At 44.3% G+C, this 17,376-nt stretch overlaps 1 protein-coding gene across 10 annotated transcripts in view; it reads left to right on the top strand.

Annotated features, from left to right (window-relative positions):
* NAP1L4 (nucleosome assembly protein 1 like 4) overlaps positions 1 to 17,376 on the top strand; it is a 1,556,420-nt gene that overhangs the window by 223,913 nt on the left and 1,315,131 nt on the right. For all 10 annotated transcript variants that reach the window (XM_069624142.1, XM_069624141.1, XM_069624146.1 and 7 more), the window contains one exon: positions 1,255 to 1,286. In XM_069624142.1, coding sequence (XP_069480243.1) covers positions 1,273 to 1,286 — 14 coding nt within the window. In that variant the 5' untranslated portion in view covers positions 1,255 to 1,272. The remainder of the gene's footprint in view (positions 1 to 1,254; positions 1,287 to 17,376) is intronic.

Below are 17,376 nucleotides of genomic sequence, written 5' to 3'. Positions count from 1 at the left end.
CCTTCTTACCCCGTTAAAAAGCAGTTTTCCACTTGGAAGTTTTGCAAATGACTGTGATATCTTAATTTGTTGCATTGCTTACATTCCTCACTGTTGCTGAGGTAAAAACAGAAGGAAAATGGCACCAGTTAGTTCAAGCAGAAGTTGCATGTCCTCCCTTCTGACACAAAATGGTGCGGAGGAGATATGATGGAACTTGCATTGGTGTGACATAGCACCACATTATGGCTGTTGAAGGCTTTCTGTAGATGAGTCAGGTGTGCATTTGGGAAGACGAGTAATGCCAGCCTCAAATTATGTTATCGAAGGGAACCTCCCCATGCATTATCTCATGAAGCTGGACATATCCTTCCTTTTTGAGGCTAGCTATCTTGGCTATGCCCTTTAACCAAAAGACCACGTGTCTGGTCTTCCTACTAAAAAATGTTCAGTGGAGCTGGCAATAGTGCTCCACAAGTTAGATGTTCGATACCTCATGTTCTCCTGACATTTGTCTCACCTGCTAATAGAATTACTTTGGCAGCAAAGAAGCTTCTGAATCATGTATTACATGTGGATCGTTTTTTGTACTTAATACCCTAAAAGCAGTGCTGAGCATTTCTGCCATAGAACCAACAGGCTAGATTGTGAAGAGATAACTATTTGGCCTATATCGCACTTAATTCTGTGACCCATTTGCTCCATGAACTTAATATTGAAGAAAAATGTTCAATGTGGCTGGGGTGTTTTGCAACCTGTTGATTTAAGGCCCTTCTTTAGCAGATGCTTTTTTTTCTACTGCTAAAACCCATTTGTTAATCGGTTACCTGTTAGAGAGGTGCAGAGGTTATGGTCTTCTATTAACATATTAATCCTTCATCACCAGCTGAACTCTGGCTACTGAGAACCAACAATGTAGATTTTACCTGGAATCTTGATGGTACAATTTAGTCACTAGAATCTGTTGTTTTTTCCATTAAAAAGGTTGCTGTGTTGTATTGAGGCATCGATTTTTCAGATTAGAAACCTACTCATATCTGTTTTTCTGTAAATGTACTGGTTATAGTTTTTGCGTTATGATTTTTTACTTAATGAGAAGTGCCATGCTGACCCTCCATGTTCGGCAAGTTGTTAATGTGTAACATTAAGCTTAAACAGTATCGGGACTTTTTTTACAAATGAAAATAGTGTTGCTATGAATTGGTGCTGATGTATGAAGGTTTTGTTGTAAAGAGTCGTTTTATAAGAATTGCTGACTTTTATTTTACATTTTAGGTTGATAGAAGCATAAGAATGGCAGATGATGGGTAAGTTTGCATTTAAATTGCCTCGCTAAAGTGTAAGATGTAAGGCGTTGTGGTAAGATGCAAGGCACTCATTGTAGTGCCCCAATCTTCTGGATTCTGTGATCACCACAGCCCTTTCGTTGGAATCTGAGATCGAGTTCGAATCCTATGGGATGATGCTTTCTGCTTTCCATTATCATTTAAAGCCCTTTAATATCGCTTTGCATGCCAGCGGCGCAAGACTTAATTGTTCATTTGGGGTTGTTAGACTTGCATCGGTTCTTTGGGTGGCCCAAGTGTTAACATTCACTTCAGTAATGGCCTTTTCTAGAGAATGTTCTCTGGGCATTCATTTTAAATGGCGGAGCTCTTAAATGGTGCTCTTGTTGCATGCATTAAATGATTGTGGCCATAGAGAAGTCTGCTAACAAGGCAAACTTGTGTTGGTGGGGGTGTGTTTTTTTTTTTTTCCTTTCTCTGGATTACTGTCGGACAACACTGATTTTCGTTTAGCAGAGCTTGTATACTGGAGAGGGGTGTGTGTATGTATGCGTGCATTGGGTAAAACGGAGATTATGCTGGCTTGTGCTACTCTTAAATAACCTCCCTGCATGTTTTTCCACGCAAAACAGAATCGTAAATGTGCATTATTGTTAGACTCGGAGCTCAAAATTTCCACTCACCGCTAGCCATTGGTTTATGATATTTGACTCTTAGCGGGTAAGAAATGGTGTGCTGTGTGCATCTGTAGACTTGAGATGGTGAATGACTTGAAATACCTGGCGAGTTACTGAATAATGATGAAATGTGTATCCCCCCTCCCGCCCATCTCATTCACAATAACTTGTTTCATGCACAATATTGGCATAGAAGGTATAGGGTAAGGGAAAGGGTCTACATGGGGACATGGCAGGGTAACCCCACTTAAGGCAGAACTGCAATGGTATGTTTCATTATATTCTAAACTTCAGGGTTGTGCTCAAGTCGATCAGATTTTTTAGAACAGTTGACCCTTTAGACTTACTTGTACTGCCTTTTTCCTCTTGTGGAAGGAGAACCAGCTCACACTGAGTAGATTCTAAACCGGTCATCAACCATGTCAACCCTAAAATGTATACATTAGATTGAGCATGATGATCCCGGAAGTGAGCAGGATGATGATGCATTGTTTACCAACAGCAGAGGTCATCAAAAAATGGAAAGGAACCAGGAGCTAATGGAGTGCCAAACCATCTCTTTGCACCCTGTATGTAAATTTGGGCTCCTTTTCTTTAACAGACCTTTAATGCCATGCTGTCCATTCGGTGCTTGCCAGAGAGTTGGAAAGTTGGAACTATTGTTCTTATTTTCAAAAAGGGAAATAAACCAACCCTGTCCTCTTACAGACCAATTACCCTTTTGGACGGAACTTTCCTTTGGAGATCTTTACATGAGATGGGAGTTCCCTGTACCCTGCTGCGAGTCTTGGAAGCTCTACACACGGAAATAATAGTACGAATTAGATATGGAAATGATGGGGAGGCAACTGATTGAATTGCAGTGGGGAAGGGACTACATCAGGGTTGTGTACTCGCCCCTCTGCTTTTTAACTAGTATGTTTATCGCCTTCCCTCATGTCATATTGGTACACCTGCATGTTCTTTGAGTTCGTATGCTTTACGAAACTGTACCTAACTGCTTTCTGACATTAGCCACATTGTGGTTTTGAGATTGTGGAACAACATTCTGCTGTTTTATAGCAGCACACTCTGTGCTTACCTTGCAATATATTGCCAAATCCAAAACTGAAATTGAACTGAGCGCTACAATTTTCACGATCCACCTAAAGTCGAAAATTTATTGGAACCGAAATAGCGTGCGACCTACATGATTACCGTGACTATAGAGGTTTTGCTAATACTGCCAGCCATGTTGCCATCGACTTATAGTCCTTAAGAACTAAATTTCTCTGCAAGTGCAGGGTATTTCTTCTCATTGTTTGCATGTTTGGGCTGGTACACGTTGAACGTGTGCACGAGCCAACGGGAGAAAAAGTATGCACCGAAATAACGTAAGTCCCTCTCTTTTACCTTAAACACTTGCTAAATATTGTACATCATGGGGTTTCATCCTGAACTGGCTCTTCTTCTGGCAGCATAGAAATTGCGACATGAAACTTTAATCCGCAGCTATATTAATGAGTTTTACTCAGATAATGACTATCTCAGTTAGTACTCTAGGGACACGGAGTGGCTCCACTATGGGCAATGCCATGCCACCTGTATTGGCGCCAACTAATGACTCCACTGGCCAGAACACACCCGACACACACTGTGATACACACACTGATATCCAGGAAACAAACCTAGAATCCTCTCTCCCGCCCAAGGTGAAGAACCGAAGGAGGAAAAACTGAGGATCACCCCCTCTGCACCTAGAAACCCACAAATCTTAGTGACGGACATAAATCCTGAGACTTCAGGCCCCCCGAAAACCTCGGGACAATGGTCAACATAGCACAACACCTCTTCAGTAGGAATAGTATTCACACAGTGAAGAATATTTCTGGAACTGGGATGGGGAAAACCATGTACAACTCTCCATTCTATTATGTTATTTTGTATTTATATAGCGCTCTATATATCATTGGTATGACCTCAAAGCGCTGGTCGGTTGAACGCCCTCGGGTACCGCAGTCCAGGTCAGTAGAGGGTTTTCGTCGTAGGGTGCGTGGGTGCACCAGTTGTGTGCAGCCGATGTAATAGCTGGATGGTAGCTGCATCCTAGCATTGGGTATGGTGGTGGGATGCCAGTTGAATGTGTACAGTCTGGTGGGTGGACACTTGACTGGGTCCTGGCTGCGTTAGGCCTGTAGGATGCTTATGAGAGCAGCTAGGCTGGTTTGTCATGGCATATAGCTGCGTTTTAGTTAGTGATGAGGTGTTCATGGGGTCGTGTTCGTATGTGAGCAGCTAGGCTGAGTTTATCGAGGGTTATAGATTTACTCTGATTGTGTGATGGTGTAGAGTACAGAGTAAGCATAGTGGTATGATATGGTGTGACATGATAGTTCGTCCACAAAGCGTATATGCCTTGTGGCTGGGCACAAAGGAGACGGAGGGTTGGGCTTACAGTGACAGGACGGGGGTAGAGGGATACATAGCGACATCATGGGGAACAGGGAGGCAGGGTAAACAGCGATACACGGGCACAGTGTTGCTTACAGCGACATCACGAGGACTTAGAGGGAAGGGCAATACAGAGTGATACATAGCGACATTAAGGGAGCACAGGGGTGGGGGGGAGGACACAGCGACATCAGGGGACTAGACTAGTTGTCGAACAGGGAATTGGGAGGAGTTTTGATCCAAGGAGATCATTGTTATGGATTCTATTAAAATATCCCTGCTGAACACACGTTCCTAATCCAAACAAGCCATCGATGTTCACGTTTAGATCCTAGACGCAAAAGATCAATGCTATCTGTTTTACAGAGACCTGTCTGAAAAACACAAATGGCCTCAAAATAGTATAATCAATACCTCCAGACTACGACGACTTCTGCAACAGGGGATCTAAGGGGGAGTAGCCATATTGACTAAAAAAGAGCTTGGCCTCTTTGAATCTAATATCGAGTGCAAAGGCTGTGAAATCATCCACACAATATTTACCACTTATGACAATAACTATGTAAACCTCTGACTAATATAACGCCCACCGGAAGACATGCCCACCATCAATGAAGAGTTGGTACTTCTTGTGGCCCCTTTTAAACAGACCTAACTGTACCACTATAGTGTTGGGGGGGGGGGTTCTTAACCGGTGGCTGGGGGTTTTAAATTAATAAGACACAACGAGCCTACACATGTGACGTGCAACATGGACTGTGGGGCATCACGGAACGTCACTATGAAGCAGGTTGACACAAAATCATGCATCTGGTGAGATCACTCCTTCATTGAATGCCATATACAGCTGCCAGAGAAAGTATTTTGCATACATAACACTTCCAAGAGAGTTGCTAGCAGAATCCTGAACAAAGTAAAACGGAGAACCTAGACCATGGCCTGACAATGATCATATACTCTACAGACCAGGATACCCTAAGCAAACTGACAGAGGCCTATGGTTCACACCTAAAATCTTTTGAACTAAGGTTCCCCCTATTAAGTCCAAATTAATGAGAGAGACCAGCCACCAGAACTGGTTTACTACAGCTCTGACCAATCTTAAAAAATGCTAAATGACAAACTGAACAGACCTTGGAAAAAAATAAGACCAATGTAAACAAGAGTGCTTGGAAGTTGTTGGAAAAATCATGCAAACTTAAAGTTTACGAAACAGAGTTTTTACAATGAGCAAATTGAAAGGGCAGATAACAATAGAAGAAAACTCTTCAAAATCTTCAGCAACCTAGAAAAATGTAATGCACAGTCACAACCGTTTGTACCAGATAAAGAGGACTGCATCAGAGCACAACAAGCCTTTGCAGACCAAGTCAATTCAGCTCGTAACAAGATCAGAAATGGTGTAAATACAGTAGGGAACCCTGAACAACTGTCGAGGAACGAGATGGATAGGGAACAACCCAAGTTCCACTTCAAACCCATTGCTGTGGCTGAAATGGAAAAATCCCTCACTAATATGCGGCTCACCTCTTGCCCAGGTGACGTCCGACCATCTAAAATCATGCTGGGTAACATAACATTTACTCCCTTCCTCAGGAGATTAGTTAATGCTTCCTTCTCACACACATCTCTCCCTGACACTGTCAAGGAAGTGGTAGTGACCCCACTGTTTAAATACATTTTTTTTTAAAAAAAATAGAACTTGAACCATAATGAGGCATCCAACTTGAGGCATATCACTAAAACTCCCTGGAGTTGATAAAGGATTGCAGACAAAATTGCTGCTTCAAAACCACCCTGTAGTCTCTGGGTCCTTCCACCAAAAACAATCTGGTTTCCGAAGTAACCATAGGACGGAAAGTGCCCTCCTTGACCTGCAAACACAGAGTTTGTGCACCCTTTATAGAAGTAAGACAGGACTGTTGAACTTGTTAGATATATAGGCGGCCCTCGATATACTGGAACATGAGCACCTACTAAAACATTGGCAGTCACTGGCAACTGTTCTTAGGATGCCATTGTTTGGATCAGCTCATTTTCGAGCAATAGGAGATCTAGAATCTGTTTGGCTAACGCCACCTCTGAATCCACACATATATATTATGGGGTTCCTCAGGGTGCATGTTTATCCCCAGTGCTGTTTAATGTTTACACCAGACCCCCTGTGTGACCGGTTGGAACACATGGGGATACAGTTCACCAACTACGCCGACGTTCAGCTATTGATGGAGCGGAGTGGGAACCATGCAAAAGGCTCCGCTAAATTATCCACCGTTTACAGATTCATCGAGAGCTGGATGACCTCAAGCTGAATGTGCTTAAAAAGCGCCAAAACGGAACTTGTGATCTTTGGATTAATGCAAGCAACGGTGCAAAATTGGGGCTTGAGTACACACATTTCGAGGTTGAATACTGCCGAAATTCCAGTGTCAGAGAAAGTAGAGACCTCAAGCGTCTTCATGGAAGCCTGTGTTGGAGTTAACGCACACTTGGAGGGAGCTGTAAAAATAAAATCTCATTATCACTTGAGAGAATTAAGATGGATCAAACCGCTGGTAACGCGCAAGAATTGTGAGACCCTTGCCAGGGCTGCTATCATGCCACAACTTGATAACTGCAATGCGTTGCTCAGCGGTGCAACCAACTAATGTATTAAACTCCAAGTAATTAAAAATGAGGCAATTATGATTGTTGCAACACCCCAAGGAGGGAACTCATAACAATCACAACGAAGGAACTCCCATTGGCTACCTGTGGCGGTGACCGTTTGCGTCAAGATGCTCACATGTGCCTCTATGGAGAAGCACCTCTCTAATTAAAACACAACGGAATACAATCCGAACCGGGTAGAACCCTTCACTTCAGCAGCATTCAATGGCAAGTGGTCCCCAGAGTGAAAAAGACAAGAGGAAACTGTCAATCTTTCCCTGTGCATGCAATCCAGGCCAGGAATACTCTGCCTGTGGACTTAGACCAGGAAAAAAGATTAGAGTTTCAGGAAATGTCTGAAAACAATGCTATTCGAATAGTGGGTTGACTTGGAGCCAACATATGTTTTGTCCTGTTGAGTGAACATCCTTGAGTAAATGTGCGCTGTGATGCCTGTAGGCTATGGCGTTGTGAAAAACCTGATGGTATTCTCTCACCTACTCACCCAGGATCCTCCATTCAAGTGGCCTGGTAAGGGCCATTGCTTCTGCATCCCGACCCTTTGAGTGGACAAGCAAGGGAGGATCACCTCAGTGGAGTGTCATGGGGGATTGGGAGGAGAATGCCTAAAGGTGAGGCCAGGTATTCCCTCTTTTCCCATTATACATCAAAACCCTCCTCAGCTTTTATGTGATATTTCCAATCCTTTTTGATCCCCTCGAGCTCCCAGCCACCCCCAAATTTCCAACATGTACTTGTATTAAGACGCAATCAGGAGCAGTGAAGATTACCCATAGACATAACGGTAAGGAGCAGAGAGAAGCCTACCACATTACACCACTAGGCTGTCCCAGCAATAGTCGGGCAAGGTCAGACTGTTTACCTTAACCATTCACACCTGACTTCACTTGACACTCAGGGTATAAAATGTGTGATTCTGCCAGCGAAGATAAGCATGTTGGGGGTTGCTGGCTAGAATGTGGAGGCTGTAGCATGAGAAGCCTGGAAAGACCAGAGGAGAGCGGGAAGCAGGGACGCTGACCGTGTGGCTGGAGGGTTGCAGCATGGTGAGGAAGCAGTGTCCATGGAGCCGGAGTGAGGCGATTTGCTAATTAGAGGCCGAGTCCAGGCCTGTGCTTGTTCCCCTGAGACGTGTGCTGGTCCCAGGGGTATCTAAGGGGCAGGTGATGAGACCCTGACCTCAGCCCGAAGAAGCTGCTCGCCAGTTCCACACTATCTGGGGGAGTCTCGTAGCAGAGAGGAAAACTCAGTGGCGTGCGTGTTGCTGGAGCGGGAGCAGAGATTTCAAAGTGGAAAGGGGCACGGGAAAAGGAAAGCAAGGAAAACGAGAGGGCGCTAGCAGCCCGAAAGTAAGAAGGTGGTGCTAGGTTGCACGGGAAAGTGGAAAGAAAGGGGAAAGTGAAAGAAGACTGAAGAAATGATGCACAGCGTGAGGAGAGTGGTCAGAGAGGTCGTGCAGGAGTGGCAGAAAAACCTGGCTTTCAACTGTGTCTGACACTGCTCCTTGGAAGGACCTGTGTGAAAGTTTGCTTGAGACTAGAGGGGCCTAAGCTTTGGGAAGGGAACCCTGAGAGGCCTGCAGAGATATTTTGAACCTTTGCAGGAGAGGCCTAGACTTAGGGGGGCAGGAGGGAACTCTGGCCTGACTAGAACTGTTTTTTTTTTAGTTTGGAACTGGAAGAGTAAAGCTTGGGGAAGGGAACCACGGGCGACCTAGAGACATTGAGCTTTATTTGCTGCAAGAGCCCTACGTAGAAGGTACCAAGAGCAACCCTTTTGCTGAAATGTCTTTTTTCTGAAACTGGCAGAACTACACCTGATGGTAAGACCACGTGAAACGAGTCATGGTTTAAATTTCTTTTTGAGCAACCATTTTCTTTAAGAAGACCCCAGAACACATTTTGTCTAAGAGTGAGGGCAAGCATGTGTTTTAACACAGACAGACTTTGGTTTTGGACTTAGGGACATCGACCGTCCTTAAAACATCGTTGAGGTGGGGAAAAAAACCCTTGAGTTAGGGCCAGTTGGGCATTACACCAACCCAACATCGTTTTTCAATAAAAGCTTTAGAACTGTTGCTTTTGTCTCTTGATACCATGCCCGTCTCACAGCGTGTAACAAAGAAACAAATAAATACAACTGGGTGTGGATGTTCCACGGTATCGAAGGGAGGAAGCTGCCGGTTCTGAGCATTGAGGATATGTTTAAACCTCACGTCTAAATCGCTGCACATTGCACTTATCAGAGTTTGGATAGAGGTTCTATTAAACTTGCCTAAAGCTGGGAATTAGCTATGGGAATCTTGGCCATGTTGGTCTGACATGAATTTATTGACAATTATTGTTCTAATTAATTGTGGTTTTATGTGTGGGCATTATAATTATACTATTATTGATTTAATGAATTTGCATGTTTGACAAATGTGTTATGTACTATTGTAGGTTTTAATCTGATTGACTAATATTGACTATTTGTATTTATTCATTTGTGTAACGCACCTAGCCCTCAGGCACCTGGGTGCATTATTTAGGTTACATTGGAGCAAAGTTACAAGTTATGGGTACACACATGAGTGATGATATATACAGTAGAAAAATTGAAGCATTAGCAAGGTACATACATAAAAGTAAAAAGAAAATAAATCAACAGTAAATACAGTAATGGAAGGGCAATTGTAAACAGGTTGCATCAAATATACAGTGATATATAGACCGGGGGGGCTGGAGTTGAGGCTAGCAAGTTTCCTGGGAGGAAAGGCAGTTTTTAGTTTTCGATCTGAATTATGTGAATGATGGTTCTATAAAGTCGTTTGGTATGGAATTCTATAATTTGGAGGTGTGGACATGGAAGCAGCTGCCTCCAGCTTTTTGTCGGTTGAACCTCTGAATTGAGAAACAGTTCAGGTGCGTTGATCTAGTGGGTCGGATGGATTGCCTTTTGGTGAATTTGCACACCAGGTAATTCGGTGCGGAATTAGATAAGCATTTGTGCGTGAGGGTCAGGTTTTTAAGGTGAGATTCTGCTTGTGATAGACAGCCAACGGAAGTTGCGTCTAGATTCAGAGATCTAGTGAGATCTGGGTATGTTGAAGGCTGCTCTGAGGACGTGGTTTTGAGGGAACTGTATCTTATTTAGGTTACGTTTGCTAGTGTCTAAGTAGAGCACGTCAAAGTAATCCAATTTGTATAGGATAAGCGCTCTAGCTAATGTGTGGAGCAACTTGCTGGTGAGAGGAATGGTCTACACAAGTTTATTAATTTACAAGTGTATGCTGTAGCCGAGGCTGTGGCATTCTCTTGTTTTGTCGGGGTCAGGGCTAGGGTGGAGTCAAGGTAGTTGGCAAGTGTTGTGACGGATTTGGAGAATGGGATGATTATGCTGTCTATGTTAAATGATTTAAAGGAAGTGTCTAGTTTGTGTAGGTTGGTTTGGGAGCCGGTTAGTAGAAGTTGTCTTCTCATTGAGGCCATGTGTGCCCATCCATGCCTGAATGATGAAATACGTTTTGTTCAGTAATGTGGAGGCCTCGTCATAGTTGCCAGAGATCGAGATGAGGACCTGGGTATCGTCTGCATAGTTGGTGTAGGTGATACCCAGGTGATCCAAATCATCGAATAGTGGCTTGGTAAATATAATGGTGTCAGTGACGCACAGGAACCTTGTGGTACCCCGCAAGTTACTGGAGCTGGGTCGGCCTCCGCTGTGGGAAAGAAGAGACTCATCGTCCTTTTGTCTAGAAATTACTGTATCCAGGCAGTGACTTTTTTTGAGAAATGGGCTGAGGTGGTTACAAAGCACTTTGGCTGACAAGGTCGAACGCAGATGAAGAATCTAACAGTAGGAAGAGTGTTATGTTGCCTTTTATCTCTTTGATCTTCAATTTGCGTTTTTAGGTCTATTAATGCTGTTGCTGTTCCGTGTCTGGGTCTGAATCCTGATTGTCTGAGTCTAAGAAGGTGATTTGTTTCAAGGTGAGCCTGTATTTGCAAGTAGGCTGCCCTGTCAAGAATTTTCAATGATGGATAGCGGTGAGAATTTGAAATGGACGCAAGGTGTTCCTACTGAGCTTTGAGGCTTGGGAGGGCTAGTGTCAGGTTTTTTTTGTTTGTTTGTATTTTGGTCTGAATCAAAGATATTTTGTCTATAAGGGCTGCTTGTGTTTTAGAGCACCAGGTCTTATCTTTAGTGCATGTGTCAATAGGAGGGATGTGTGATTATAACTCTTCAAGAATTTTGATTAACTATTTGGTGCCAGATTTGGCATTATTCTAAGGTTGAAAGAGTCTTTTAGTTTGTATAATAGCCTGCTTGTATTCCTTTGCATTTTTTGGAGGGTGTCTCTGTTGGATGTAGAAGGATGATTTTTCCAGTTTGTTTCAGCCTTTCTTTTGTTATCTCGTAAGATTTTAAGGCTGGCGGTGAACCAGTTGTTAAGGTGCGCCTGAGGCTTAGCTTTTCTAGACTTTAGAGGGGCAGTGGTATTCATGGCTTTGTGGAGCGTCTGGTTATAAAGGTTCACGAAGGTGGCTGTATCAGTGTTTGATTAATTTAGAATAGGTTGTAGGAGAGGCAGTATATATTTTTTTAATGTTATGTTTTTGTTTAGCTGTGGCTTTGGCAGTGTTCTGTTGCATACAGGATTGTACAGTGAACATTATGGAGTGATGGTCTGTCCAAGTGCAAGGTGTGTTGGAGATGTTAGTTTCACAGTTAAGGTCGGCAATCCAATCAAGGATTTTGGCTTTGTTGTGGGTGGGTTTGGTGGTGTGGTAGCTCTGAGATAGTTGGCTAGGGTGGTGGCAGCTGTGTCCTTGGTGTCGAGGTAGCTAAGATTGAGATTGCCTAGTAGTAATATTTGGCAGCTAGGTTTAGTGCCGGTGGCCAAGAGCTGAAGCATGTCGTCTTCAAAGGAGGATGTAGGTCCAGGAGGTCTATAGACCAGGTGGCTCTTTAGTATGCGTGAGGCTGAAAGAGGGAGTTTTAATGAGAGGAGTTCAGATGGAACTGTGGGTGCTGTGGTTAGGCTCTCCGTCCGAAGGCAGTCTTGATGATTGCGATGCCGCCACCTTGGGAGGTTTCTCTATCGAGTCTGGTAATCGTATAGTTGTCTTGGATGGCTAGGGCCAGTGATGGACCTGCTGCGGCATGCAGCCAGGTCTCTGTAATGGCTAAGAAGTCAAGATGGTTGGTGGTGAGGTCCACCACATCTAGGGCATATTCTATTGGTGATCTAGCATTGATTAGCGCTCCTTTGATTGGATAGTTGGTGGTGTTAGGCTTCTTTGGTCTGGTTAAGGTCTTAGAAGGGGAAGAGCCACGGTTTGTGATGGTCTCATATGGTTTCAATGTTTTTAATAATTGTGGTTTTAGGCTTGGTTGATGATTTAGTGGTAGTGTGGTATCGAAGCTGCAGTCTAGATCCTGGTCTGAGTTTTCTAGTGGTTATGGTGCAAGGTTGATTCGGCGTAGGTTTGGAGGCATAGTGTTGGATCCATAAGGCTGGTGCTAGGGTTATGGTGTTATTTGTAGGTGGAGAGGCATGATACAGCTGAAGGGTTAACTGAGGCAAAAACGTTGTGGGTGCTATAGAATAATGGCAAGCTAGGACAGTCGACATGAATAGTGAGACACTATTTTTGGTAGAAGGGGCATGGTCTGGTACCATGCTAGTGATGGGCTCCATCTTGCAAATGCCTTAAGGCTATGATTTGTAGGAGCAGGAAGGTCGGTATGGTTAAGGTAGGGTAGGACAGTAGGGACTACTTCTACAAGTGGGAGCTAGCGTTGTGCATAGGCATGGTTGGTTGCTCTGTTAGTAAGCAGAATGTGATAATCAGCCTAGAGCGCAGTGGTACATGCGCTGGGCACAAGGTGCTTACAGGTAACAAACACACAGGTTAAGATGCATTTGTTAGCTCGAGCACACAATACATGTGAAATAGATTGACAGGATGTAGGCATGGGCGAATGCAACTATTTGCATAGAGCACAGTAATATGTGCGCCAATGCAGGGTGCTTACAGTAATACAAATTGGCAAAAAATAAAAATGGTAGGATATAGGCAAAATGAGAATATCTGCATAGAACACAGTGGCACGTGCCAATAGAGCAAAGTGTTTACAGTAGTATAGATTAGCATGGGCTAGGATACAAGTGTTAGCACGCAGAGAGAGTCTTAGTAGTATAGCAATTGGTAATTATTACCTAGTATTGCAGACGTGTGATTTGTGCTGGGCTATAAAGCTCACATGAGGTTGCGTGCGGCTGAGGTGCGGGTTGGAATGCGCTCGCTAGGGAGGTAGGTTAGATTATGGAGATGGCTTAGCGGAATATGGGCTCAGGCATTCATGTCAGTGATATCTAGGGCTCATACGGATTCAGTGCCATTTAAAATGTTCGTAGTGGCATGGAGTGAGAATTTGGCAAGATGATAGGAGGGTAAATACGTGGTAGAAAGCTCGTTCCGGATGTAGGATCTGGATTGGGCACAATAATGTGGTCACTGGGAATTGCAAGAATTCATTTCTTACTAATATTTTAAGTCTTATCGCAATATAAGCGGACACAGGATGTCTCTAGCAGGCAGTAATGGCAGTGTCCCATGAGAGGTAGTTCAGGTGATTGCAGGGTAGAAATTGATAATGGCGAATCGGGCTGCGTGACCGGCCCAGTTCTCCGATTCTCAGGCCTCGACAGCCTCAGGACAGGTCCATTAACTGGCCTTCAATGTTGGCTGGCTTCTGCCTGCCGGCGGTTGGAGGATTGTTGAAAGCGTGTTTTCAGCGTCGGGTGGTGTCGGTTGCTTGGCAACCAAATAAAGAAATGTTGCACAATGAAATACTGTCGTACCCACGGTGTGGTGGCCATCTTAAGATGCTGGCCAACGAATGGGAAAACAAAGCGCTCCACGTGTATCTGGAGGATGAAAGGGGCTCAGTAGTGATGGCAGTAATCGGGGGGCAATTCTGGATCGGATTAACACCATGTGGCGTGTAGATGTCACATACGACTTCGTAGCGCTACGGGTAGATCGATGAGTTGCACGAGATGAATTTCGTGTGTTGGCACTTCCGCATGACTACTCCAGCAGCTGCTTGGATGTTGTGGCTCCAGCTCTGCGTAGTGACTCCCAGGCTCAGGATAGGGACTTTAACTGGCCTACAACTGTGATGTGAAAAGTTTTAATTAACCAAACAGCATTACTAAATAAATTACAATTTTAGAACATGATTACTATTGTGTACATGCATGAATAGATAACATTTGAAATGGTGCGCATTGGGATCCTGCAGTGTATAGTTTTCTGGATGGAGTCTGGCTGTACATGTTTGCACAATATTTGTGCCACCGTCAAAGAGCTTTGAAAGGATGGGTAGATGAAAATGGAATGGCGGTCCGCAATCGCTATGCTTTGATGAAGCCAGGGACAAGGCCAGTCCACAAGGAAGGATGTAGGTGCATAAACAATGGGGATGGATGAGATTGCCACTAGTAACGGACCACAAGTTCTGATGCAAAGGAACCAGTTAGCCAATCAACTCCCATCTCTGAGGAAGGGATATGAGATGGCCTATCCCAAAATGAGGAGGGTGGATGATGCAGTTAAAGAGATTGGATCAGCATAAGAACTTGCAAGCTTTTTGTGAGGGTGGAGGTTCTCATTTGAGTTACAAAGGACAAGGTCCACAGAGACAGTTATAGTCTGAACATAAGAGGCTTTTGACCCCAAGAGAGAGTTTAACAGAAATTGATGAAAATCCTAAAAGGCACTTGAACCCGAGAGGTCTTGTGAACCCTGGTATTGAGTTGAACAGAAGATGTGTTGAGGCACATGAGGTAGGGAATGTTTGCATTTCCAGTGAGACCCCATTTGGTCTGATGTAAAGGGGACCGAATACACTGGAATTGGCATATCCTGAAGTCGTCATAAATGATGTCTGACAAGCTTCCAGTGAGTTGTTCTCTGGACCAGGAAGGTAGTCCTGGACCAATTTAGCAGTAATAATATTCATACAAGGATGAGTTTGCCAATCTCATCAACCATCTACCTACAAGGCTATCCATATTGCCATACCAGCGAACCAGCACAGGTTGAACTCCCATTTTGTATAGTCTTTTGTGTCAAGTCCTGGGCTGTTCACTGTTAAGATGGTCTTCCGAAATGAGCCCCCCTGGAGGCCACCCTATTTTGGATGAACTCGGAAGACAGAGGTTGGCCAACCCATTCAAGGTGGGGGTAACAGAGCGGCAAGGCTTAGTCTCAGGAAGGGCGCGCAATGAGTCTAGGGCTACAATGAGTCCACACAGAGCAACACCAGTAATTCAAGATAGACCGAAGTATATAAAAATATAATTATTTGTTAGGCCTTTAGTTTACACACTAAGCAGACCATAATCCTAGGCAAATATTGTGTCACAAAACCTAATAAAACATATATATTTATACACACATCCACCTGCAAGAGAAATAGAATGGCATATGAATCACTTATCAGTGCAACAAAGGCGAGTAGTCTAGAGCTCCTTTATGATCAACACAAGACTGCTTCCCCCCATTCTTAAGTTCAACCCTAAGATGGTTTGGGGCATCAATAACCCTATTCCTCCTAAGTGTGTGTGTATGTATTTCTGAGGCTTGTGGAATCTGCTTAGATTGCATGCTATGCATAGGCTGAAAACTTGTGGAAGCTGCTGAGTATTAGTTGTTTGCTTAAACTCGGAAAGGGACGTTGACCGGGCATGCCGGTAATACTACCCCTAGTGCGACGTCCACAGTACCCATGGTGCTTCATGCGCCAAGGTCGCTCAGATTGTTTTTTCCGCCATCATTGTCGGTCGCTCAAAGCGGAGTTCCTCTGGCTATCGCCATTATTTACAAAAAATAATTAAATCTAGCTTACTCTTACTGTCCTTTCTTAACCTGTCCCCTACAAGACCTTCGGCGACGGCTTTGAGGACTACCTTTGGCGACTGATGCATCAACTTGCTCAACAAACTTTTTAAGACGGCCTCGGAAGGCCACTCCGGGCCTCGGCCCTCACAGTAGGGAGAGTGGGGTTGGTTAATTTCTTAGTTTCCCTAAGAGTGCATGGGTTATATAGACCAGTTTTATGAAGATGTCTGTCATACTGTCACCGGATCATTCAGACCCACCAGTGGCAGACTCTCTGGTCGACAATCAAATACAATATGATATGCTCTTAAAAGCAGCAGAACATTTCAACATAGATACACAGGAGAACCAGGTAGAAAAGGACTTTGTTGAAAGCATCTTTGGAGACAAAAAAGCTGCTACCCAATTCATTCCGATTCTCCAATCTGTACATAGGCGAATTCACCCCTCTTTGTAACCCCAAACTTAACACAAGCTGTAATCCCACACTTTGAAAGTCCTTCAGTTCCCTCCGACCCCCTTTACATCAGGGGTCAATTAAAACCTGATTCGTTGGTGGTTACAACCACTAGAAAGAGAGCGGGAACACTTCTAGCCTCTTCAGAAGCAGCCCCAGACAAAAAATAAAATTTATACTTTTGGTAGAAAAGTAGCCTCCTCAGCAGCCTACCAGGCAAGGATTGCCAATAACACCACCTTACTGGCCAGCTGCAACTGCCATAAGTAGGACCAATTGGACAAATGGATAACTTCAGCCCCAGAGACCCTTAAATCACAACTCTCTCTCTCCGTTGCAGAAGGAAAAGCTGTTGCAACTGCATTCTCAAGAATAATCTAGATGCAGCAGACAATGCAGGGAGGATAATAGCCGAGGGCACGCTTATCAAACGCCACGCATGGCTACGCCAGTCTGGGTTTAATCTCGCGTACAGGCTACTCTTGTTAACATGCCAATAGAACCAAATGTCTTGTTTGAAAGGCAGTGGAAGACACCCTCAAGAGTGCCAAAGAGTATGTTACCTTAAAGTCACTGTGGAAACTTACTAATAAACCCTCTGATCAAATGGGGGGGTTATCATTTTTGCGGCTTTAGGGGGCAAAACTCAACGGGGGTCAGGGTACAACCAGTGTCAGAGCTAGTCTCCTGGGGCTAACCAAGGGGCAGTCCTCACAAGGTTTTCAAAGGGGGCAGGGAAGATCTCGCTGCAGGGGTAGAGCCTCCTCTTCCAGAGGTGGCTCAACACCCCCCAAACAATGCCATCCACTACAGGTTCCGTCCCATGCCACTCAAGTAGGACAACGCATATCATACTTTACCCACGTATGGAAGGGAATCACCTCAGAAAAGTGGGTACTTTGGCAACTGTGGTGGGCAGTTGTTGTATAGAACTGCTACAGCAACCTGCCAACCATCGCCCAAAATAAAGGACCACCTCCAAA

Source organism: Ambystoma mexicanum, chromosome 11 (genome assembly GCF_040938575.1).
Source record: "Ambystoma mexicanum isolate Mex_15411 chromosome 11, UKY_AmexF1_1, whole genome shotgun sequence".
NCBI lineage: Eukaryota > Metazoa > Chordata > Amphibia > Caudata > Ambystomatidae > Ambystoma > Ambystoma mexicanum.
This window is presented reverse-complemented; position numbering and strand designations above follow the sequence as displayed.